The sequence below is a fragment of the Corvus moneduloides genome, chromosome 13, assembly GCF_009650955.1.
Source record: "Corvus moneduloides isolate bCorMon1 chromosome 13, bCorMon1.pri, whole genome shotgun sequence".
Taxonomy (NCBI): domain Eukaryota; kingdom Metazoa; phylum Chordata; class Aves; order Passeriformes; family Corvidae; genus Corvus; species Corvus moneduloides.
The window spans coordinates 10,533,521-10,558,678 of record NC_045488.1 but is presented as its reverse complement, the minus strand read 5'-3'; the positions used below and the strand labels follow the sequence as shown (position 1 = coordinate 10,558,678).

At 47.8% G+C, this 25,158-nt stretch overlaps 1 protein-coding gene and 1 long non-coding RNA gene across 2 annotated transcripts in view; one reads left to right on the top strand and one right to left on the bottom strand.

Moving 5' to 3' along the window:
* The window catches only part of IGDCC3 (immunoglobulin superfamily DCC subclass member 3), a 102,526-nt gene extending 78,145 nt beyond the window's left edge, over nt 1-24,381 (top strand). Inside the window, exons 7-14 of the mRNA XM_032123070.1 lie at nt 1,921-2,086; nt 11,047-11,294; nt 11,834-11,998; nt 16,747-16,935; nt 17,195-17,299; nt 18,301-18,439; nt 18,655-18,862; nt 18,952-24,381. Coding sequence (XP_031978961.1) covers nt 1,921-2,086; nt 11,047-11,294; nt 11,834-11,998; nt 16,747-16,935; nt 17,195-17,299; nt 18,301-18,439; nt 18,655-18,862; nt 18,952-19,116 — 1,385 coding nt within the window. The 3' untranslated portion in view covers nt 19,117-24,381. The remainder of the gene's footprint in view (nt 1-1,920; nt 2,087-11,046; nt 11,295-11,833; nt 11,999-16,746; nt 16,936-17,194; nt 17,300-18,300; nt 18,440-18,654; nt 18,863-18,951) is intronic.
* Nucleotides 14,504-25,158, bottom strand: part of LOC116450497 — a 34,820-nt gene continuing 24,165 nt past the window's right edge. The window contains exons 3-5 of the long non-coding RNA XR_004242810.1: nt 21,219-21,351; nt 15,133-15,192; nt 14,504-14,715 (exon numbers count right to left, since the gene is read on the bottom strand). This is a non-coding gene — a long non-coding RNA (uncharacterized LOC116450497). The remainder of the gene's footprint in view (nt 14,716-15,132; nt 15,193-21,218; nt 21,352-25,158) is intronic.

Genomic DNA, 25,158 nt, shown 5'->3' with positions numbered 1-25,158 from the left:
CATCATGGGTTTGCACCTGCGAGTGCTGTGGGTGCAGCTCAGCAGCTCAGATGAAAGCAGGGAGGTGCAGCCATTTGCAAAATAATTGCTCCTGCAAAACTGCGCCAGCACAAAGCGGGGGGCGGGAGGCTGAGGAAAATCAAGTCTCTAATGCTCTCACTGTACACCACAAAGGAGCCATTCATGGCAGGGAAGAGAGGGTTTCCCCCTGTTTATTCTTGCTTCTAACTTTTATTGAACCCATCCTGAATTTTGTTTTAATCTGTAAGTCTAGAGCAAAAACATAGAAGGGAAGTAAAAGGGCAAGAGATTGATTGTCACATGGGGAAGTTTAGCAGGAGATTCTGGAAGTACATGTCCATTGGGTTTCTGGGATCAGGTGCATTAGTGGAGCCGAGCGCTGACAGCGGTGGCCTGACAATAAACTCTGCTAGCGGATACCCTGTACCAGTAACGTAAGTCAGACCTGCCATGCTCCACTTCCCTCTGATTATTAAAAATGAAGGAGGGGGCTCCTTCAAGGGGGACGGGCTCTGTGATGAATTTCTCTGTCTTCCTGCTTGGAGGACTTAGAATCTGCACAACTGGGCTTTTATTCTCACACAAGCACCTGTCCCTGCAGTTTGGCTGGGTTACAGCAGTAGCCGTGCTCTTCCCTTACCTGCACACATCTGGGAAAGAGCTTTATCCCCCCAAAATGCTGCAGCAAACCCCAAGGGGTGTTTTGGCCATGAACCACAAGACTCAACTCTTGCATCCCACTTGCAGCCTGGCCACTCCTCAGTATATTTTGCTGGACAAGTTTGCTCCCTTCTCCAATCCCATAATCTCCGCTGGTGGCACAGCCCACCAACCCCATGCTTGGAAAATGACAGTGAGCGGCTCTGAACGTGTCTCCCTCGGTAATCTTTCTTTTGTCAAAAAAATTTAATGTCAGCCATCCGTTATGTGATGTTAGTCAGTAAATTTATTATGGGCCTGTGCCTCTTATCTGTTTGTCTTCATTGTGTCTGCTGCCGGTTCCATCTGATTTTAGGTTTCAGTAGCAACATGGAGTATATTTATCACTTTGCCCTTTGAAGCAGAACTGCTTGAATAATCTCACTTATTTGGCAGTGTCTGTCAGGCCCTGCTTTCTGCAGGCTGATATGCTGGTTTATTCTGATAAATGATTTAAAATCTAATTTGAGCTGCTGGAAGGAGAAGAAGATCCCTTTCTGTTATGAAATGTTATTGCCAAAGGTGAAGACATTTGGTAGCAAGGTGAGCAGCAGTTACAGGCATGGTGTAGTCTGCCAGGCTTGGCAGGACCCCAAGGGTCCCAGACCGAAGATCTGCGGTAAAAAAGGTTCCCCAATCTCTTGCTGACAGGAAAAATTGGCAGCAAATCTGGTATTTCCTGGGGAGAGAACACCCTGCCAGATTGCTGTATGATATCCATACATTTCTTTCCATTTTAAGCAGTTTGCTAATGCCATTCAGGTCCTTTGGACAAAGCCAGGGTGTTGCTTCAGCTCTGCCACTGAGGAAACAGCACATCTCCCCAGGGTCAGCACTGGGGTTGCTTTCCGTGGAAGACCAGGGAGAGGTGAAGGGGCTTAAAGCTTGGTCCCATTTGTCTGAACCCTGCAGGACTCATCTCGGCTTTCCATCACTTCTGATCTGGCCTTCAGGTGCCTCTTGTGAAGCCATGAGTGCCGAGGTGGGCAACCAAAAAGCAGCATTGCATTGTTTACAGACACACCATCCAAACAAGAGTTATCTTTGTTACACCAAGTCACATGCGACATGGGCTGTGGGTTGGCCAAGTATCCCATGTTCCCAGGCAGACAATGCTTATTTACAAGGTGGATTTTTTGTACCAGGATAAAGTGGGATCATCATGACTTTTCTCACCCTCTTTCTCCTTCCTCCTCTCAGCCCCAGCAGAGTTTGTGCAGCATCCCCAGTCCATTTCCAGACCTGTGGGGACTACTGCCATCTTCACATGTGTGGCCCAAGGGGAACCCCCTCCCCAGATCACGTGGCTAAGGAATGGGCAGATCCTGGAGACCAGCGACCACATCAAGCTGAAGAATAACAACAGGTAAGTCCTGGTGCACTGGGCTCTGACACCGCTGTGGAAATGGGAGTGGGAGAGAGGTTGGTTTGCTTTCTGCATAACAAAGAGCTGATGTGAAGGTGGCAGTGTTCTGAAGCGGATCTGTGGATTCAGCTTAGGCTTTGATAAACTAAAACACTGCTTCAGTCCTGCTGGCTGCACCTTACAGTCCTACATTTTGGTGCTCCATGATTTTTTGTGCCAGGACATCAGCATTAGACTTTGTTGATGCAGGAACCCAGGAAAAGTTTCTCTTTTGTCCTGATCATCATCTGGGTATTTCTGGAAGGGCTAAATGTTGTTCCTGGAGCTGACAGGGACCACATTCACTCCTCAGTGGAGGAAATGTGCTTTAACGCCTGAACATTAACCTGCCTGGGTGTGCAAATGCAAATACATTAGAAATAATACTTGTGTGGAGCCTGACTTTCACTAAATTTTAGCCTTCTATCTCACCAGGGAAGAGTGTATTCTCTAAGCTCTAAATAACTGCATTTTCCTGTGAGGGGATGGGGATGTTTGTACTGAGGAAATGATGCACTTAGTGTGAAAATTACCAGTCGACAATGTAGTTTCTATGGAAATAGCATGAAAAAATACACTACAAAATAATAGCACCTGTATTGTAAACTTGAAGTATTGGTAGAGGTTTGTGCTCTGTGGTGTCATATAGCTGCTCTCTATATTATCAAATGTGTCTCAGGAAGGCAAGTATCCAGCCTTGCTGGAGGGTCTGGACCTTCAGTTTAGACAGTTGGGAAGTGCTGTGCAGGCACCACGGTTTGTTCCTCAGGGGACAAGAGTGAGTTTATTTTTCTGAGTGTCTGTATAATGTGGCTTTTTGTTTTCTCATTTGAGGGGTTTTTAAAGCTTTGTTACATGAGTGATGGAAGGATGTGTGATGCAAGAAGGTGTGAGTGGTAATAAAATCATCTCAGTCAGTAGAGGTTTTCTCCAAACTGGAAATTTTTAAAGCTTCAGGAAACTTTGTATGTGCACATACAGATGACACTCACTTCAGGCTTGTGGTCTTCTAGTTCATGGCATGGCTTTCTGAGGCATGTCTGCCCTCTATGGTATGAACAGAGCAGAAGGGATAGGAGGGAAATTAGTGCATCCCCTTTTATTGATGAGATAGCCAAGTCAGAAGTGATGAAGTCCAAGTGGTCATTAAATCCATGGCAAAACTGACACTGAATCCAGCTGTGTGTCTCGCCCAGGTATCTTCCCTGTGAAACCATTCCTCTTCACTGCTTGAGGAGAGCCGGAGTTGGGTCTTTGGTCATGGTCCTGTCTCCTGGCCAGGTCCCTGTGCCTGAAGCTGTGCCACCCATGCACATGAACTGCAACTTCGTGAACATTGCTGTAATCATTTTCTTATGGGAATCATTTAATGCAATTTTGCATCAGCCTTTTCCACAGCGAGCTGAATGATCAGATTACAGCATCTGGCATAGGCTGAGGGAGCTCAGCCCATTCCTGGGGCTCAGCTGACACGTGGCATCTTCTTAAGCTATAGTAACAGGATTGTAAAGCTGAGCCCTCAGGCTGCCATACTCGACAGTGTTGAACTTTTGTCTTCCTTCACACTAGTCTTGGTCCACTCCAACTGCCAGCTCTAGGCAAGTGGCCATGCCTAGTGGTTTCCAAAGCTGTCGGTCTGGAAAATGCCCTGACTGGTGCAGCAGGGCTGGGAGCTCCATGAAGTGGAGGAGACACATCAACGGATGATGTTTTCCTGAGCTTTTTCAAGTTTGCCCTTTGTTTTCCTCTCATGGGCATGACTAAGTGCTGTAACCCACTTAGTTCCAGGCAGAATCAGTTTGTGGTTATGTCTTGGATTTATCAGTCTGTTGCACTTGGAAAATATTTGTCTGTGTAAAGATGGATCTTGAATCTACCAGTAATGAACCTACTAAACTGCACTGTGAGCTTTTTAATTAGATTACATGGTTTCCTAGAAAATTCATTTGGATTAAAACTCTGCTTAATATTGCCATAGAAGTCTGAATTCCCCCTAAGGAATTTTTAGGAAAAAAAAGAAGTAAATCATCCCAAAACATCATGTGCTAATTGACTGCAAAATGTGTCATTAGGAGCAACTTCATTTTTGTAAATTAACACAGCCAAAAGTGAGGTCCAGACCTGCAGAAGATGGTGTGCTCGAGATGCTGCTCTGCTCCTGAAAGCTTGAGGCCCTGTGGCAGCAGCACAAACCCACAGCCAATGGATCTGTTGCTTCCCAAAGTTGTGAAGGGCCCTTTTGCATCTGCCTCATGCCACGCTATCTCTCATATACAGTAACTGAGAGCAAACCCCACAAGGTGAGGGGACTCCAGAAGCCCTTCATTGCTGGGATGCAGCTTCAGGACTGGATTCACTGGAGATTGGATGTGGCTGCTGGTACAACATCAGACATTCACTTGCTAAGCAACTTCCAGGCTTTCAGCACGGTAAAATCAGCCTCACAGGCTGCGTCCAATAAATATCTCATCCCTCGTGGTCCCTCAGACATGAATTCCCATCACCTGATGTGTTGACGGTTTCTGGGCACATTAGCATTAAAGATCAGCCTTCTGCTGTGCCCTCTCCAGAGGTGGTTGTTATGTTTTCAAAATGCCAGCTGTGTGGGAACAAAATAGCCAATCGATGATTAGCAAAAAAATCAAAAGCAGTTCTGGGATAGCGGATAATTGTTAATGAAAAATGCATGAAGGCTCAGGCATAGGGAATTGTGGGCTTTTCCATTAAAAGCTGTGAATAAAAATGACTGAAGGAGCTGACGATGGGGCTGCCTTGCCATGCAGCCCCTGGGCTTGGGATGCAGCCGATTGCTGTCGGGGTGATACTGTGCTGAGCCAAGCTCTCTGAGGGAGAAGCTGATGGAGCCTTTTGGACTTAGGTGCAGCTATCCCCATGTCCAGCAGTGGCAGGGTCTGTCCCTCTGTGCTGATCAGAGATGCCCATGTTGCTCTTGGAGTGATTCTGATCGATCATGGTCCAAAAGCCTGAGAGGTATATGGGGAATTTCTAGCAAAATTTGCACCCAGCATCAACAGCCCATCCCAAAGGTGGAGTATTGCTGCCGGAGGAAGGTGTGGTTACTGGCCAAGTTAACCACGGGCTTGTGTAAAAGTATGTTTCTAGCTTATTACTTCAAAATTTACAAGGAAGCATGAAATAGTCCCTGAATTACCACCGTGAAAGGTTTATTGCTTTTCTTCCTTTGACCTAGTCAGGTTCAGGGGGGTAATTTTCAGCCTGGAAGTGTATCACACTGTGGGGTTTATATTGCCATAATAACAAGGAACAAAGGCCAACATCTTCAGAGAAGGCAAGCTCTAAATATTGATTTTCCAAGAAGATTTTATTTACAAATTGTAATTAAGGGACTTCATTTGTTCCATCAGACAAAGGCTTTGTTAGAATTTGGGCTCAGGTGGCATTTGCTCTCCTTGGTGACTTTTGCTTGTGAACTGTCCCCTTTTTAAATTCTTCCTCACTGGTTTGCACTTGGTTTAGTGCTCTGGAAATGTCTCCCTTTCAGGGCCATGAATGTTCAAGGTTCATCAGGGGAAATACTCCTTTGTAAATAAACATCAGGACAGCTTTGCTCTTCTTGCACTTCTCATGCTGTTAAATCCCAGTGCAGGTACAGAGAGGGGTCTTCAAGCACAAACATCCAAGCACTTGGGACCAGACAGCCCTTCTGGTACCAAACCCAAGGAAACCAGAGCCTGTCATTCACAAGGTGGCTTTTTTTCTATAAACCCTACATTAGCTGGGTGTGGAAAGGTGCAGATGGGTTTGTACATCCCTTCATGGTGCACAATCCCCACAAACACTTCAGTTTGTAGGGTTTTGGACCACATAAGGGAGGACAGGCAAGCCTGAAGTTCCTTATGCTGTGAGTTTGCAGACAGTTGTGATTGAGGGAAGGGTGCTCTATAGCAAATCATATTTCAGTTCCCAGAAGCACGGCAAATAAGTACGTGGAGGATGGGTATGTGAACCAGCTGCTCCTGATTTAAGCATAATTTATGGGTTTGACTTTGGAAGACACATGGAAATGGCCTTTGCAATGAGGCTCTCTGCACAAACGCCCAAAGCCCCGCTAAGCAGTGGGGAATCAGCATGATCCCTGCACCAAGCAGCGATCCTGTGCTGGGATCACACAGCCGTATCCCACAAAAAGGACCTGCAGCAGCCCCGGATCAGCCAACAGCAACAGGGATCAGTCTCTCCTTCTCATGCGGCTGTGATTATTTTGCTGCCAAGTTGCCTGTGTAATTTCTCTGTGTGCTGCTCCACTGAGCTGCTCTTGAAGTGCATCGAGTCAGGAGTTTAAGTGCTTGTTCCAACTGTTGCACACAGCAAAATCCATCAGCAGAGAATAGTCCTTACACAGGAGGCTTTGAGGCAGGACTGAGCCCATAGTGGTGCAGCCTAAAATTAGTCTCCCCTGAATTAGCCTGGGTTGTTTTCTTCTCCAGCATCTGTGCTGCTTGCTGGGAAAAAGGTCTGGGGGACTTTCCATTTAGCAGTAAAGAGCTCTCCCCAGAGTCTGCATTTGCAGTCCTACCAATATAGGCTCTGTCCTCCCTTCCAGTAGCTTTTCCTGAGATATTTTTTGCTTCCCCATGGTCCTGATGATGTAAACACTGCTCTGCTTCCTGGGGCAGGATTCACTTAAGCCTGTGATTGTACTCTGTGGCTCATAAAAACAGACTGAGTGGCTGGGACCAGAAACATCATTCCAGAAGCTGCTCTTGAGTGAGTCTGAAATCACAAGATTGGGCTGGTATCCTGACCAGTGGGCTGCAGTACCTGCAAAATAGAAACCAGTCCTTCTGCATAACCCAACCCAATTTCACCTAGGATACTCTGTATGATATTTAATTTCTAGATATGTAAGAATATGCATATGGAGGGCTGGGAATGATATGCAGTGTCCCTCTGGGTTGCTGAGCGTCACTTCTCAAGCTTTGCACCTTATTTTCAGCCTGTGTGAGGCAACCTTCAGAATACAGGGCATTTCTACAAAGCTGAGGGGCAAAGGGTCCTTCCCTGTGCGGCATGGGCCGGCAGCCCAGGAGCAGATCATTCAGTGCAGCACAGCACAACACAGGCCGTGACAGAAACAGAGCAGGGATGGGGCACCTGAATGTGGCATTGGTGGCTTTCGGTATCTGCTGGCACTCAGAATGCTGTCCCTGCTACCACAGCCTGAAATTAATGCCTCTGCATTAATTTCATCACACTCCCTCCTTTGTGCGCCTGTGCGCACGCAAGGCTGATGCCCTCCCAGATGGGCCCCTCTTCTTTGTGCTGCTGAATCGATGAAGAGGCTTCCTTCAGTTTGCAGACTTTTCAGAGGAGCCTTTGGAAAGCCGATCTCCGGTCACCGGCCTGGACCCCTGACCTGAGCCAGATCAGTCATCCTGATTGCCTATGAACTGGGAAGACAGCTTGGGAATACTTTGGCTTTCAAGCAGCGGAGGCCTCTCGTTTCAGCTCAGCCGGGTGTGAATCTGCAGCAGCTCCTCTCCCCACTTCCATCAATGCCTGTCAGGGCATTGTGTGGAGATGTGATGGAGCCCTTGGCTCGCCGAGCAGCTCTGGTGACCAGCAGAAAGCCTTCTGGCATCTCGCCTCGTCTGACATGCTTGCGGCACTGCCAGTCTGGCACTCGCGGGAAAGTTTTCCAGCAGCAGATGTCCCAAAGTGACAGATTTTTTTTTTTTTTTTGTGTTGACGGGAAGAAATAAAAGGACACTGCATATTTCAGATGGTTGATGCACAGAGACACTCTGTGCCTTCTCACACGGCAACTAAAGATTTTCCTTTTGTTTGAGCTGTCTTAAAAAAAAGACAAAAAGCAGCAAAACCTGGGAGTGAACACTGGCCCTGCTGCACCACATCCTCCACATGCTGGAAGGTGATGCAGTGGGTGAAGGCAGGAAGAATTTGTCCATAGTTAAGGTGGACATAGATGCACAGCAGAGATATCAGCTAGGGTGATGCTGGAGTTCAAGTAACTCACTTCCAGGTCCCACCCCTCTCATGGTAGCTTATGCCAGGACTCGCAGGAAGCCTCCTTTGGAGATCTGCTGGTGGGTGTCAGAGGGACCCACCCGAGAGAGAAAACCTTTTTTCCCATGGAGCTAGTGTTTAGATGCTGAGCATTCTGTTCACCAGCTTCTCCATGCTCTTCTAAATCTCTGTTTTAGTGTCCCTTTGCCTGTGTGTCATTCCAGTTAACGTGGGCACCAGGTAGCCAAGGGTCTCATTGCTCAGCACAAGGAAACCTCAATGAAAAGGAACTTTTTGAAGCCTGAAGCAAGTTTCCAGCTACGTGCCATGCCAACTTTGCAGAAAACACTGTATTTATTTCTTTTGACTTGACTGTGCATGGCAGAGACTCCACTGAACTCCAGGTCCCAGTGGCCAAGTGCCATCCATCCAGGACCACTGGCATGCTGCAAATCATCTGTGTCCCACATGAGGAGAGAGAAGTCTTTGGCCCCAGAATCATAGCACTGCCATCAGGCTCCTTGCACTGCATTTCAGCCTAGCTCCCCTCTTCCTTCCTCCACGTCTTTTCCTCTCTCTGTGCAAAGCACATAAATGCACCTAGAGGCGATGGAGCCTAAATACTCCTTGTTCCAGATCTGCTTTGTGCTTGGGAAGCTTAAGGTTGCTCTTGACCCATGTGCCAGCCCGGCCGGGCTGCTCTGGGTGCCCAGATGCACAGCAGCCACATGGAAATAATCCCTGCATTGACAGGGCAGAAGGAAGTGCTGCTGCTCCTTCCACGCATCTGCTTTGTGCAGGGCTGGGAGTGCAGCTCTCGGATGGCGTAATCCTGCCTTCTGCCATCTGTCCTCACAAGAGTCAGTCCTTGTTGACACAGCTGAGCCACACATCGGGTCCTTCCTCCCCATGCCCTCTCCCAGCTCTGCCTTTCTCCTTCCATTTAATCAGATACATTGAGCCTGTGGCTATGAGAGGAGCTTAGGGATGACTCTCGAAAATCACCGTATCAGCTGAAACCATCACATTTGATATTCCATTTACAATGTTTCCAAGGAAACAAAGGCACAGGACATAAATAGATGACTGTTAAACGTTTGCTCACTCACCATGGCCCCCGATAATTTGCAAGGCAGAAATAGGAATGTTAAATCAACAGCAATAATAAATTTTAATATAGGAAGACCAATATTTTGCTGCAATTAGAAGAAGTATTTGTTCTGACATACGGGCAGGCAGTGGCAGGTTACTTATCATTTCCACTTCCAATGTTCAATTTTTCATTTACATAAAAGGCAGCTTTGATTGTGATTCCCAAAAAGCCATGAAGGGCCCCTTGCACCAGCAGGGATGCTTGGGATTTACTCATGTGCAGTCAGGTTCCAAGTCAACCTGGAATTCACTGCAGGAGAAGAAAGTAATTCTCCTTAGAAACAAGTAGTGGATGTGGATTTGGTTAGGTGTGGGTCATTTCTTACAGAAAAGTAGGAAAAAGCTCATGTGAGCTTCTGAAGTTTTCCCAAGGATGTCCTGTGTGTGACAACACCCTCCCAGGACCAAAGGCACTGTAAGCAGATTTTACCATAACCTGAGCTGCTGCCTCAGAGTTGGGTAAAAAACATCTCCAGTGTCAAATCTGCCTTTCCAGCTCCAGCTCAGAGCTGTACACAGTGGTGACAGTGACCCAGTGACCATCCCATGCCTTGGAAGGGAGATACACTTGGTATTTATTTATTTATTTATTTATTTAGGCGGCCTTATGTCTGATGGATTCAGATATTGAGTCGTGTTGTTCCTGGCTTGGTTTTGAGTGGAGCTTTCATCGAAGGGTCCCTGTTTGTGAGCAGATGTTACCAAGAAAAGCTGCTTTGCACGTTCAAATGGCAAGACAGAGCTAATGTGTCACACAATTATTTCTGAGTCAGTATTTGCTGGTGTTGTTTTAAAGATATTGAGCTGGCCCTGAACTTGCTCCAGTCGTTCACAGCCATTGCTGGAGGGTCCTGCAGTGCAGAAAGGCCTCCAGTTCATGTGGCCACATGTACAAGGACTCTGGTTGTCCCTGTGCAGTGATGGGCATTGTGCTCAGGAATATGCTCATTTGGGAGGCTGGTATATGGCTGGTTTTTCCCCCTCCTTTAGGGATGTTTTCCAGGGTAGCCAGTGCCTGTTCTTTATTGGATAGTGAAAACAGCATCTAAGCCTGATATGGAAGCCCCCAAGAGCACGCTGGAAGAACTGTTCTGGTTGTTTCCTGGAAGGCAGCAAGCTCTGATGCACCAGCATCAAAAATACACTCGGAGGTCCTGCAGACAAAACCTGTGACTTGCTCATAAGCTTTGGCTTTTGGCTTATGGTGATGGTGTTTCTGGAGTGCAGAAGCAGGAGCTGAGGCTGTAACCCTGCTGGATAAATGAGCTAATCCCAGTGTTACCCTAAGACAGCTCTAATGTGCTATAATGCAATTAGAGCATCACTAGAGGGCTTTCTGGCTGTGTTTGATTAGACTTGGCTTAGCAACCGTGTGCAGTGCCTGGATGGGTCTCACTGGTGTATACTGGAGCTAAGCCAGTTAAAGCTCTTTTGAATGTGTGGATGCACTTGCCACAGAGCTGGCTCTGTAGTGTGACTGGGATCTTCCTGAATCCACACCTTTAGATCCTGCTGATTCCTGTCCCACCCTGTGTCCACATCTGGCTGTACTTGAACCACAGTATCTGCAGGTTGAGACAGACAATCTGCCCAGTCACGGGTTCCAGGGAATGATGCATCCACGTCCTGGACTTTTCCTTCCCCCAAAGCACCAGCCCACAGCTTGCTGAAAGCTTTCTGTGGAAACAGAGGCCATGGGATGCCCTGCCGTGAGAGCCAGCCAGGGCAGTAATGATTGTCCCCCTCATGTCCCCACACAGCACTCTCTCCATCTACGGGATCAACCAGGCGGATGAAGCCATCTACCAGTGCCTGGCCGAGAACAGTGCGGGCTCCACGCAGGCCAGTGCCCGCCTCACCGTGCTGTGGGCTGATGGGCTGCCCAGCCCTCCTCAGGGTGTGAGGGCAGAGACTGTGTCTGCAACCACCATCCAAGTGTCCTGGGAAAAGCCCCTGCAGAACACCAAGGAGATCATTGGCTACGTGCTGCACATCCGGAAAGCTGCAGGTACAGTGCTACACCCACTGCTCAAAGCATCCTCAGCCTTCCTGTAATTTAGCAACACGGCCCACTAAGTAAAACCAGGTCTGCACTGCAGCAGTCCATGCTGCCATCAGTGTTCTCCATCACCTCCCAGTTTCTGAAGAGCAGAGATGAGGCTGTAAATACACTGTAAATACCTGCAAATACTAAATATACCATTGTAAATATTGAAAGTGTGGGGAGGGTGAACCTACATAGTCAAATATTGCTGCCCATGTAGCTCTCTGGCAAAGCACACAAAAATCACAGAATCAGAGAATCACAGAATGGGTTGGGTTGGAAGGGGCCTTAAGGATCATCCAGTTCCAACCCCTGCCACAGGAATATCTTGCCCTAGACCAGGTTGCTCAAAGCCTTATCCAACCTGGTCTTGAAATGTAAGCAGAAATGAGTGGGAGCATATCCACCCCAGGGACCAAAATTACTGCTTGCAACATCTGCTTGTTCTCTTTATCTCTTGCAAAACCTAGCACTGCTGAGTTCTCTCTCCCTTTGCATTTCAGATCCCATAGAGATGGAGTACCAGGAGGCTGTTAGCAAGAGCACCTTCCAGCAGCTAGTGACTGATCTGGAGCCCTCAACCAGCTACAGCTTTTATATAAAGGCTTACACCTCCCGGGGTGCCAGCAAAGCCTCAGAAGTGACGGTGGTGAGCACGCTGGGGGAAGGTAAGGAACGCTTTGTGCAGGGACCCTCAGATGCTGACAGATGCTGTGTGTAGCAGCAGTGCCAGTCACCCCAACACTGCCCCACAGCACTGTGGCACTGTAGCCTGTGGTGTTGATGCTCCTTGTTCCTGCTGCTCCGCCTACTCTGGGATATTGTGTAAAACTCACTTGTATCATTGCAGGGGGGTTGACTGATTAAACACAGCATCGTCTCTCCCATCTGATGTTGTAGCAGGGGGTGAGTGCAAACCTGCCTGGCCTTGTGCATTGCAGCTGCTCTGGGCTGTTCCTAAACTCCTTGCTAAATGCAGACTTCCTGCTCAAGCAGCATCTTAGCATCTTCCAGCAGCTCTGGTACTCACAGCTCTTACTTGATAGGTGCCACACTTCTAAAGATTTTATTATTTTCTGCTCTATCCTGGGAAAATGACACTAGAGCTGAGCTGTCCTGACCTATAAATCCCTACCCTGGAGCAGCTTTCTGTTTCAGTGGGAAGTTAGGGTGATCTCTAAGGCTTTTTTCCCCTGACTTGGCCACCAGTTAGCTTCCCCAGTAAGACAGTGGGTGTTTTAATACAGGACCCTTGCACACAGGTACAAGGCAGAAACCACAGCCCCAGTGTTATCTGTCAGTCAGAACTGGAAGAATATTTTCCTAGAGAATCATCTATTTCTGAATCCTGGCTTGTCTCAGATATGGAGACTAATTTCTTAGGAATCATTCTCATGAACATTCAGTAATTATGAATTTCCAGCGGAGAGGGCCGTGGGTATGAGGATATTATTTAGGATCAAATGGAAAAGTGTGTTGACTTCCAGGTGGGGGATCCAGTTCTCATTCTGTTCTCAGCCCTTGCACATATTTATTACAGAATATAAGCAAAAACACCAGTAAATCCTCACCCACTGGGTTGTTGCTCTGCAAGTTTATTTTCCTTGGTACTCTGCAGGGAATCAGTCACCCTTGGAGTTTGTTTTTCCTCCCAATTTAGAGGCATAAGGATGGGCTAAGGCAAAGCTTGAAACTCCTTGACCCGATACTCTGAGTTCAGCCCCAGGAGCTACAAGCCAGCCATGCTCTATAGAGCTTGGTGACTGCAGAAGTCCAGGTCAAGTCAGAGAGGACTTTTTGTCATTATTACTTTCAATCATGACAGGAATAGTTAGGTATCTGGTAATGGAATCATAAATTTTCTGGCTCTCTGAAGTTTTAAGGTATCTCTGTCCTGCTGTCCTTTAAAAAAGGCTTGTCCTGTGTAAAAAAGCTTCAGGAATTAGCTCTCTGTAGATGATGGACACTTGCTTGGTTCAGATCACTCAACCCCAGCCTGTGTTTGCCTTGTAGGAAGGTAAAAAGATATTTAAAAGCCCCAGTTCTGGCTTCATTTGTTTGCTTTGCTTCACTCGGGTGCCTGTTGCCTTCTGCTCACAGAGGAGAGCGGCTCAGAGAGCCAGGGCCCGGTGGCTTTTGTCACCAAATTTAGGTTTCACTGCAGATCTGTCTCTTCTCGTGGCCAAGCCGTTTCACCCTGTGCCCTCCCTACATGCACAAGAGAGCTGTGTCCACCCTGAGCTTGGGAACCCCTGGATCTGTGCTAACAACCTCAGAAAAGGATGGATTTTCCAAGATGCCATATCCAGCAGCCAGGGACAGCTCAGTGGAGCCAGGGCAGCAGAGATGCTGCCAGCTGGAGACTGGAGTGACCATGTTATCCTGGTATTGTTTGAAGCAAGAATATGAAATATTCCTCAGAAAACAGAGGAGCAGGGTTACTTTTGGCTCGGGGCCATCAGCTTTTCAGGGCTGGCAATACGCTGAGAGCATGCTTGGCTGAAGCCTCCGATGCTTTCTTGAGACACAGTGCTCCTTCCTTTGTGCCAGTACTGATTTTGGATGGAAAGTAGAAGGGAAGACACTGTAGAGAAGGGACCCAAGTGAACCTTGTCCTCCTCCATAAACCTCACTCTCTGGGAAGGCTCTTCTGCCTCCTCCCTGTCATTCTCCTTTACGCCGTTTCACAAATGCTGTGGTATTTTAAATCTCAAATGCTTTCTGCTTCATTAAGCAGCACACACTCCTTTGTTCTTGTCTTTTAATGCTTTTTAGGGTTTTCTCCAGGACTTTTTGACATTTCTCTAGGATGAAGACTGTTCCTTTAGTCATCTTCGGCTAAAGACGCCTTCAAGAAGAAAGTTGAAATGACCTGGGGAAAATTCCAAACAGCACGGAAGAGGAAAACAAGTATCCCAGCCCTTAGCATGAGGGAGATGCCTCACTTATAGTAGCTCCATATTATGTCTAATATATACTTCTGTGAAGCACCTATCTGCTGGTGTGTGTACATATATTTACACACACACAGATATATTCCATTGTATACACTTATTTGTGTAATCACGTTATAAACAGCACGTGCATTCTGCGAGTGCATATACCTATAATCAGTATTATACATATATATATATATATACTCAAAGTTTGAATAAATACGATATATTCCATACTTTGAAGGAGAGATATTCTTGTGGTTTTTATTAAATGTAAGGCTCTGCAACCATAAAATAAAGCCAACTCTTCACAAATCAGGATGGCCCACATCAGTGTTTCTTTGTCCATGGGATAATGTGATAATTTCCCTTTCTGTGGTGTTTTCATCTGTGGCTGGAAAAGTGATGCTTTAAGCAAGGGTCCAACTTCTCAGAGCGGGGATTTTGCCCTAGAGGGAACTGGGAGAATGAGAAAAAAGGAGTATTTAATTGGACTGCAAAAATACACAGCCTTGGGAGGAATGGCACATTCTGATATAAATAGACTTTACTCTGTGTTTTGTACTCAGGAATTGTTAAGTTCAGCCTTCCCAGCAATGAAATGCACATCAGAATAAAATCCTAGCAAGAAGGAGTACTTCAGCCCATTTTTTTCCCACTGGCAGCACTCAGGCAGGATGGGATCTCATTAATGTGACCCAGGACACTGGGTCTTTCCTCCCGAATCCACGTGGAAATATGCAGCAGTCAGCAAGGACTTGTTCATCTCCATGGGCTTATTCAGAAGACATCGAGCAAAGCTCCTGCAGCCTGAAGGAGGGCATCACTTTGGGAAGAGACAGGATTGCCCAGACCCTCCTGCTCACCTGGAGAGGCATCCATCCTTCCTCTAAATCTCCTTGTGGGAAGGCTTGAGCTCTCAGTACCTGGGAAAAGACAAACGGTTGTGCTGTGCAGTTTTACTGTTAAATTGAGGAAATGCCCTTTTTAGCTCTCATCAGTCTTAGACTGACATGGCCACACTTCATCTGCTTTTCCCCATTGCTCACTAATGGTTGCGCTGAACTCTCTGCCAAAGGCCAGGTTTGCATTGCTCATCCTTAGAGACCCTTTAGGGAGAAACAAGCCAGAAAGCAGCTTCAGTCCAGTTCAGGCCCAGCAATCCTTGTATTTGGAACTGCTGAGCTTCTAATCATGTGGGATTGGAAAAATAGCTCTACCTCAAAGCTTGGAGGCTGCTGGAGAAGTAGGGCTGTTCTGCTGGATGATTTTGCTGTGGGGTGAGCTGAACTTGGTGCCTGCTGCCCAAAAACTCTTCTCCCTCCTGGTGCCAGTGTTGGAGCAGAGCCCTGGGCAGGGCAGAGCCTGCAGCACCTCATGCTTTGCACTTTCTGGATGGTGCCAAAGGCTGGGGAACTGATGGGAGAGTTTAGCCTGGGGGTGTTTTGTGGAAATGAGGAAAAAAATCATCAGTGAAATGTCCTGCTGAGACACATCTGGTATTGGTGTGACCAGTGTAGGAGAAAGCAGGGGGGAGGAGGAAACATGGACTGTATGCCCCAGTGCTGCCCAGGGCACAAGGCTGGGCGAGGGGCAGAGTCAGCTTTGGAAAACCCAGGTATCACAAGAAAATTGGCTTTGATATGCAGATCTTTCCTCTCAATCCAGACCGATGGGGCAGGATGGGGCCAGGCAGCTTTTTGGGGACCTGGAGAGGGAATGGTCTGACCCCCTCTGCAGCACATCCCGAGAATAAGGGCAGGGTTTTGGGGCATTTACTGGAGCATGTTCCTGGTGGACTTAGAATCAGCAGCAGGGACATCTTCCCAGCTAACCCCCTGTGTGCCCCTAAGGTCAGGTAAGTGCCTGCCTCCCAAAACAAGCCAGCCCCAGCTGTGCAGGGATCTCGGGCTGTGCAGGGATCTTGGGCTGCTCAGCTGTTCAGGGCTGTTGATGAAGATGCCTCAGTTCTCTCCTGAGTCCCCAGCACAGTCACAAACCTCCCTCCTAAAGCTGATGGGGAGAGCAAGCCCCCTGCAAGCCAGTGCAGGTACCTAGCACACTTTTAAGACGAATGTCTCCAGCTCCATCCCATCTGGTTCCTTCCTCCAGGAAGGGGGGATTAATCACTCTGAAAGGTCTGTGCCTCAGGGTGAGGGCAAAAAATTGGAATTTGAGAATGCATTGCCAAAGTCACTGCATTCCTGCCCTGACCCGGCCAGGCTGAGCATCAGATTGCAACCAAAGTGTAAAAGTAGCTTCTGCTTGCTGATGTGAGCAGAGGGAACTCTTGGAAGCTCCTGCAGCTCCCTGAAGAAGTTCAAAGCTGTTAAACCAGATTCTGGTGTGCTCAGATTTTTCTCAGTCTCAGCTGGCACATTCTTTGGTGCAGTGACTGCAGGGAAAGGCTGCTGGGAAATTTCTCATCACACAAACAGAAAAAGCACATGCAACCCACTGTCTTTCTCTCTCTGTTTCAGTCCCAGCCATGCCATCCCTCTTTATTAAAGTCATTAACAGCACCACCGTGCAGGCAACGTGGGAGCCTTCCATCAAACTGGGCCAGCACAAAGGCTTCAAGCTGTATTATCGCAAAGTCCACCTCTCCCAGTACACAGGTCCAGTGCTCCTGGCCAGCAACGTCACTGCCTACAACATTACCCACCTGGGTGAGTATGGTGACACCTTGATCCATGTCCCCTCCCCAGCCCTGTCGTGATTAGCAGGAGAGAGCTCGAATGTGCAGCCCAACCCCTTAATGCTGCAGCTTCTCCCCCAGGTTTTGTGGGTGCTTTCCCAGCAACAGGTACTTGTTTGCAGCATCTTGTGTGTATTTGGTAAGATTTCTTTTCCCAAATAAGTGTTACTGGGGGAGATGAGGCTCATGGTTACACCTGAACTGTCCCTCTTGTGTCCCGCCCCGGGCAGACGCATCGGTGGTTTACGAAGTCAAGCTCCTCGCCTACAACCAGCATGGAGATGGAAACTCCACTGTCCGCTTCGTATCCCTGAGGGAAACCGTGGAGAGGACAGGTGAGATGGGACCTGGGGCTCAGTGCTGGTTTTGGGAAGCTCTGCAGGAAGGTGGTGAGGCCAAACACATCCTGCGTGCCCCCTGTGGCATTACCCTCATTTCACCTTCAGCCACTCATTTATTTTCAGCATCACAAATAATGCTGAGGCAAAACTCTGCAGGGCTGAGAGCACCTGGATGGCTTTTTTACCAATGGGGAGAAGACAAACCAAATGTTTTGCATATGCCAGGTTTGTCCCCTAAACTTGAACCAGAGGTGAGGCCATGAACATGAACAACCCCCATGCATAAGGTACAAGCTGCCATCCTCAGGTGAGACGTGGTGCACTGAGCATCTCTGCTGTCCTGGAGCTCTCCTGGATATTTTGACCTTCACTGGTCAAAAGGGAGGACACATGGCTTTGGAAAAGGAAATGGCTGCAGAGTGTGAGCCCTGCATTACACAGCAACAAAGGAGAAACCTCTAGAGGGAATTTCTTAACTGATCACACCTTTCATATTCATCTATGTGTAAAAAACATCCTGCTGCTCTTGGAAGCCTTTTAAGCCTCCAATGGGAATATCTTCAAGAGATAGTTATTTGTCTGTCTGTGCTGGAGTAAATACTAATCTCATTGGCATCTGTCTACTCCATCAGGTTTCAGCTTGCTCTGATGTGGTGGCTGCCTCTTACCTCCCACCTTGGCATGGGGGATTGCAAAAATTAACATCAGAGTGGGTTTTTTCATTAATTGTGTCTAATGACAGCAGCCAGGTAATGGGGCTGGCTCACTACAGACATTCCAGTCTTGTGCTTGCTGTGTGCACCCTCCTGGGGTGCTGGGAGCAAGGGAGGTGCTTGGCAGGCAGCGACCCCCCTGCTTCCCACGTGGTTCTCCTCTTCCTATACACAGCTCCCAGCACTGCCCAAGACTCTGACTTTGGCTGTGGGCTCCCCAAAAGCTGGAGGAGCAATAGAAGAGTAGCACCACTGACCTCCCTCTTCTCCTTTTCCTGGCAGTGCTGAATCCTCCCTGTGACTGCATGAAGGATGAGCAGAACAATAAAACCTCCACAACGGGCATCATCATCGGGATCCACATCGGTGTCACATGCATCATATTCTGCATCCTCTTCCTTATGTTTGGGTACCGAGGAAGGTAGGGATGCTGACGCCACTGCTCAGGGGTGGTGGTCCCTGGTACTGTGGGTGTGCCCAACTGAGTCTCACATTCCCAGTGCAATGCTGGACTTTATAGGATAGACTGAAGGATGAAGGAGTGTAGCACAGGGATAAGGCAGACGCTGGCTTGGGGGAAGGAGTAGAGGATGAACCACCTCTCTCACTCTCAGGCTCCATCTCTTTATTTTTCAGGCTGCTGATGTGCAAAAATGTGCAGGAGCAGCTGTCAACCCCACAGATCCCCCGGAGCCAGCGGAGCGCCACGGGCCTTGTCCTGAACGGGGCCACTCGTAGGGACAGGGACGACCGGGACTTGAACGGAAAGCAGCTGGATATGAATGAGCTGGAGAGGTTATTTCCAGCATCCCCATCCCAGGAGCAGCAGGAGAAGGGAATAATGGTAAGTCCAGCAGGACGGGAGCACACCTGGCTGTGCATCCGTGAGCTGTCACTGTCACTGCATTGTCCCCCCCCACTCTCTCTCTCCAGTTGGCTCACAGCCCGTCAGCCCCCCATGATGAAACCCAGATCTCCACACTCCCTCTGGATGAGTTCAGCATCATTGAGGAGCAGCCAGACCCCCTCCCAAAAAACCCCTGTGGCGGCAGTCCTGCTGCTCCGGCTCCCAATCATGGTCCTGCCAATGAAGGATAAAACTGCCAAGACTCAAAGCCTCTTGTAGGAGTTACCAGAAACCAAACCCGCGGCTGGTGATATCTTTACGAGTTGTCAATCTCAGGTCAATTGAAGATTTCTACGGTCTGATTGTTATTTTTTTGTTTTGCTTTATTTTTATATATATATATAAATATATATATATGTATACAGCCTTTTGGAAATTCTGTGAAGTTTATCTTTCTGACCTCTCTTGAGCCTCTCAATGTGTTTCTTCCAATGACGGCTCTCTGGAGACTGGTCATGATGGATTTTCCCTGCAGCTGCTATGTAACAGACTCCTTGGCAGAGTTTGGCAAACTCTCCAGTCTCTGACAGACTGGAGATACGGTGGAGCCCCCATCTCTTGGCATCCCAGACTTTTTCCTGATCAGCAGCTTTAGGACTACTTTTTGGATCTATTTTTCATTTCCAGAAGACTGGATTTGGAAAAATCCTTCTAACTTGACTCCAAAAATCGAGGCCCAGGAAGGCTCTCTCTCCATGGATTTGATGATTTTGTACACTTTCGCTATTTCTCAGGATACTTTTTTTGCGGATTGACTTTAAATAATATGAAAAAAAAAAAAAAGAAAAAAAAAAGAGTGTATGTGTGTCAAAGGATGCCTGAGGGCTACTGAAAGACTCGGACAGACAACCCGAGTGAACTCAGAACCTACCTCAACCGGAATGAATGTCTTCTGGGAAGCAGAAATACCTGTGTCTTCCTTCGTGTTCAAACAAACAAGTAGCATAGCACTTGGTCAGTACAAGCATGGTCCTACCTCAGCAGTCACGCTCTGTACCCGCCACCTTGGTGGCTTCCTTGTTGTCATTCCCATGTAAAGCACTTCCAAACATTTGAAAGCAATGTTCTACCTCAAGCGTGAGAGAAACTCATGTGTGAGAGTGTGTGTATGTGTGTGTGTGTGTGTGTGTGTCCCCTCTTCCCCAATTCCTGCATCTCCCACCCAGCCCCAAGTGAAGCCCAATGCTTCACTGATATTATGAGCTTTACTTTTGGGCGTTCTGGGGTGATTTTGTGTGGCGGAGATTCGTGTTGTGGTTTTTTACTTCAAAGATTGTTGGGGCTGTCACAGACAAGCAGCGCGATGCCGTGTGGCTCCCTGGCACCGCTGCCCTTCCAGGGCTGATTTGGGCACCAGTCCATCCTGAGTTTGAAGATATGGGGTGCTCAGATGCCAGTGCTGGGGCCAGGGCACCCTTCTGCCTCATCAGTGTGCTGCTCCCCAAGGCTGATTCCCAGCAGGATGATCTATGGCATGTGCTGGCACGAGCAGCACAACACACCCTTGGGAGGTGGGAACTTGGATGTCACTGTCTTGTCCCAAAGCCCACCCTGCTATCAGGAGCACCCATGGGGAAACCCCAACAGAGCACTTCCAGAGTCCCTTGAGATGCTCCTGAGCTGCTCCCAGCTCCTCCAGCGCCTTTCCAGCCACAGGAGAATGTCCAAAGGATGAGTAGAGCCAAAAAGGGTTCAGTTCCCCAGACGGGACAAGGCAAGGAGGATGCTGGGGGCCGCCAGAGCTGCTCCTTCCCCATGCCCAGGGTGGGCAGAGGAGCTCCTGACACCAAAGAGAGGGTTTGTCCCTTCCAGAGATCAACCACCAACCTGACACTGTGGAGGTTGGGTTGTCCTGGCGTGGTGCAGCCTTGTGAGTCAGTGTGTGACTGGCATTGTCCATGGGTGAGAGGGGGGCACACATGGGGGACAGGGACACCAGGTGCCAGATGGTGCCGGAGGGCAGCCCTTTCCCTGCTGTGTGAGGTGGTTAAATCCAGGCAAATGTGAAGGTTTGATCTCTTTGTGTAGGTGGTGGTAAATCAAACGTTGCTGTATTTGCAAGGACAGTGAAAGGAATCAGGAAAGGAAATTAGTTTAAGGGGTTTTTTTAAAAAGTATTAATTGCATTTTTTTAAATGGTACCAGTGGGAGAGTCCCTTGTGTCAAAAATGCCCCTCATGACCTGCCCAGCTGGCAATGGGATGAAACTGATGGCTGTGTAAATAGTACAATATACAGGAGGATGAGCAAATGCCTCTTCCCTGAGTTGAGCCCTGGTACTGGGCAGGGTTACCTGGTAGCAGGACTCTGTCCTTCCATGTTACCTCATCGAGCTTGGCCCAAGTAGACGTAATGGCACCAATCTCAAGAGCAAGGAGCTGTTCAGGCTCAGTGTTCCTAGCCCTCTTCCATTAAAATTTCTCCTCCTGTAGACATCATGCAGGACAGAAAAGATGCGAAGGGTTAAATTTTGGCATTAACCCCCCCAAACAGCCTCTCCCCACCCCACCAAAGAGGCTAAATGGGCTGTCAGAGGATCCCTGCTCACACCTGTGATGCTGGACCTGGAGACAGCCTGGGAAGGGACTGTGGGGGGACAGCGCCATGTGAGACCAATAGCACAGCCCACCCCATCGCAGGAGCCGAGGTTAGGGGAAGGCAGGAGGGAGGAGAAGACACCAAACAGCTCGAGTTATAACCTCATATCAAAGACAACCTGATCCTCTCCTGACATCCCACTCCCACTCCAGCCCAGTTTTTCTTTTTATTGTTTTTTTCATGTGTGTAATGCCACCATTCACATTGAATAAGTACTGTTGCCAAAGTGAACACAGAACCTAGAGTAGTGTTCAGCTCAGACTTCCTGGAGCTGTGAACATGCTATTAAATTAATATCATATTATTGTGATATTGTAATAGTAACAAGTATTTGTCACTACTTCCTTTTATTAAAGGGAAATGCTGTGCCATTTGACTAGTCGGAATACAATAGTATGTGAAGAGTAGAGCTTTTTCTTTTGTTTTTTTTTTTAATTATGCAGAAATGTGGTGGCTTAAACCAATGCAGATTCTGTGTTGGTTTGAGATGGTTGAAAATGGATGTAAATCTTTAAAGACTATTTTTTAGATGTTTAGCTTTTCCTATTTTTTGGGGTTTCTTTTCCACTCTTGTCAGTCTGTACCATTGGGACCTAACGCAGACGGTTGCAGCAGCTCAGTCCCTGAAGGGGTGTGGCTGAAGTCTGGTGATCCATGAGGATACACGGTCTTCCCTGAATTACCTAAATCCACCAAACTGGGCAAAAAAACCCACTCAAAATTACATATTGGCTTTGTGCTTCTAGCTGTCACTCAGCTGGATAAGTGACACGTAACAGCCCCACTCACTGTACTTCAGTGCTTGAATTGGGCTGGAGACAAAGCTGTCCCAACCCAAAACTTGGGAAAGCATCACCTAGAGTATGTCTGGCCCTTAATCTGTGAAATGAGAAAGAAAAAAGAATTAAAAAAGAGCTTGTGTTTGGTTTCAGCATGGGGGACAGTGTCCTTCGTTCATCCAAACTGCTGCCCTGGTTTTGAAGGAAACTGATGGAATTTTATTCTGTGCTTGGGGCACAATTGTACTCAAGCAGACAAGTTGTACTAGGGTAGACACATATTTGGGTGGATGTGGGACAGCAGGTGTGTTGCAGATGTGGGGCTGTGTCACAAGACATGGGTCAAGGCATCATTTGGTGTCCCCAGACCAGAGGCGGAGGCAGCCAGACAGTCCCAAGGTGGTTCCCAGCGCCTTTCACCATTGGTGCCTGCCCGCCTGCCAGCCAAGGGCAGCACTCCCTTCACACTTCTTTACACACCACAACATCTAAGGAACAGGTTGCAAGGCTTCTCATTCCTTTCTGCCCCCCCCTCCTCCCCCCCACCTTTTTCCTGATGGGAGGAATCAGTTCTACCCAGAGATAAAACCATTGGATAACGGGCAGGTGTTGGATCTGGTGCAAACTGCTGGAAACCGCCTGTGTTTGGGGTAGGAATCTCATCCTGTAGTATTTTTCAAATAATTACACTAATTCAACCTGTTGCCTTTTCTCAGCTGATCCTAAAAACCCTCTTATTTTCTGGCTGTGGTGAGATGAAATTATAGGAAGGAATAAATATCCAAAAGCTGATTTTTTTTTTTAATTTTTGGTAACCCATAATGGGCACAACCTATTCTTGGAGATCTCAAGTTAACCAGAGATGGCTTCTTCCTCAGGGATAGTATCCACATTGTCTTTAGTTGAACAGGGAATAGTTTCATGCTGTGACAGGGTATTTTCACGATGTTGGATTCAGGTATTTATTTGTCTACCGTTATCTTTCTTCTTCCTTGTTTTGTAAAGGTGCTGATGTATTTAAGTGCTGGACCAGTTTGGGAAATTTAAAGCTTCCACCCAAAATTATACCAAGGTACTGTAGGTTTTAAGTTGGCAATAAGAGGAGAGAAGCTATGAAGTGTTGTTGCCTCTGGATAGTGAAGGGAAGAGTTTTGCTGCCTGTGGGGGTGTTCCTCTGGGATAACCATCCCATGGCATTTCAGGGGGGATCAGTACAGTGTCCAAGCCCTCTCTGAGCTGAGTGACAGCACTTAAGCCTGGGAAGATTGGTTAAAAAAAAGGAAATTAAAAGCTTATGGAAACAAACGGGGGGAGCTCCTCACTTCATCTGTGCAAACATTGTGTGGAAATCTATCCCTTCCCATGCGCGCCAGAGCAGGCAGGTTACAGATCCCATTGAGCAACTTGATGCCGGCTCGTTTGTTTCCCTCACCCTCCAAATTAAAAAAAAGGAAAGGAAAAGGAAGGTGCCTGGGCTGGAGCTGCGGGTGGGGAGATGGGGACGAGTGAAGCAACAGCACCCCCAGCTGAAAGTGCTGCTGACATGGGGCCATGGCATTGAACCCCCCTGGAACACTCAGAATCAGGGAAATGGCTCCAGGTTTACTCCAAGGGCAGAGCCTGGGCTTCAGCATCATGTGGGGAGAAGGGACAGGGCCAGTTGTGAAGCCCAGCGAGTCGGGGACAAGCCTGATTTCATGGAGCTTTGGATCAGGGTCTGACTTAAAAAGCAAAGAAGGATTTGTACTTTGATCCTATTTATCATGTAAACTTGCAATATCTTTATGTTTGTAAGAAAGTCATAATGAAACCAATGCTAAACCTTTGTCCCAGTCCTTTTAGGGAATCAACTGTTAGGAGTAATACTAAAAACCCAAATTGCAAAGCACTTTTCTACTGTTTATTTTCTACCTTTCTTACTTTGAACTGTCTTGGTACTGAAATCCCACTGATCCCACAATTGTTAGCTCTGTATTAAAAAAATAATAATAAAATAAAACCCAGGTTTTTTGTAGTTTGCTCTGTTTAGATTTTAGCCTGTGGCTACTTGTACAAGAAAAATAAAACTAGAATAAATGAGCCTGTGTGGGGCTTTTCTTTTCACATGCAGGGCTGTGGTGTGGGGATCATGCAGGGCAACTTGGGGCATCATCACATCAGATGGATGGCAATGAATCCAGCTCCTCTCAAAGAGCAGCTTCCAAAACTCAGCATTTAAGGGCTGAGGGGTTTTTTGGGAGCTGGGTGAGATGAAACCTCCAGGGTCACAGTGTGACACCTGTGCTTGGAAGTGCAAATCAATTTCCAAAGAATCTTGGCTCTTGTTCAGCTATTGCTGCATCTGCTTTTTCCACTGCCTGCAGCGCTAATGGGGCAGTACCTGTGAGGGTGGGGAGGCCCTGGCACAGGCTGCCAAGAGAAGCTGTGGCTGCCCCATCCCTGAAGTGTCCAAGGCCAGGTTGGATGGGGCTTGGAGCAGCCTGGGATAGTAGAAGGTGTCCCTACCCATGGCAGGGGCTGGAACTGAATGATTGTTAAGGTCTCTTCCAATCCAAACCATTCTGGGATTCTAAGGTGCATCCTTGCCCCAAAACAGGCTGTGAACCATAAGCCACCCTCCTGCCACTGTCCCGTGTGCTGCTGCTGCTGCTGCTGCCCTCGATGCCAAAGGACAGGCAGAGTAGAGGCTGCAGGGAATAAATGAGCAAGATTGAGCCCAGCAGCACTTTCTAAAGGGGTTTCAATAAGCAGGTGAGTGAAAAGTCGCTTCAAACAACTCCCCAAAGCTCTCGGAACTGCTAAATTGCAGCATGGATTGTCTAAATATATACTTCATAATAAATACCAGCACAAAAA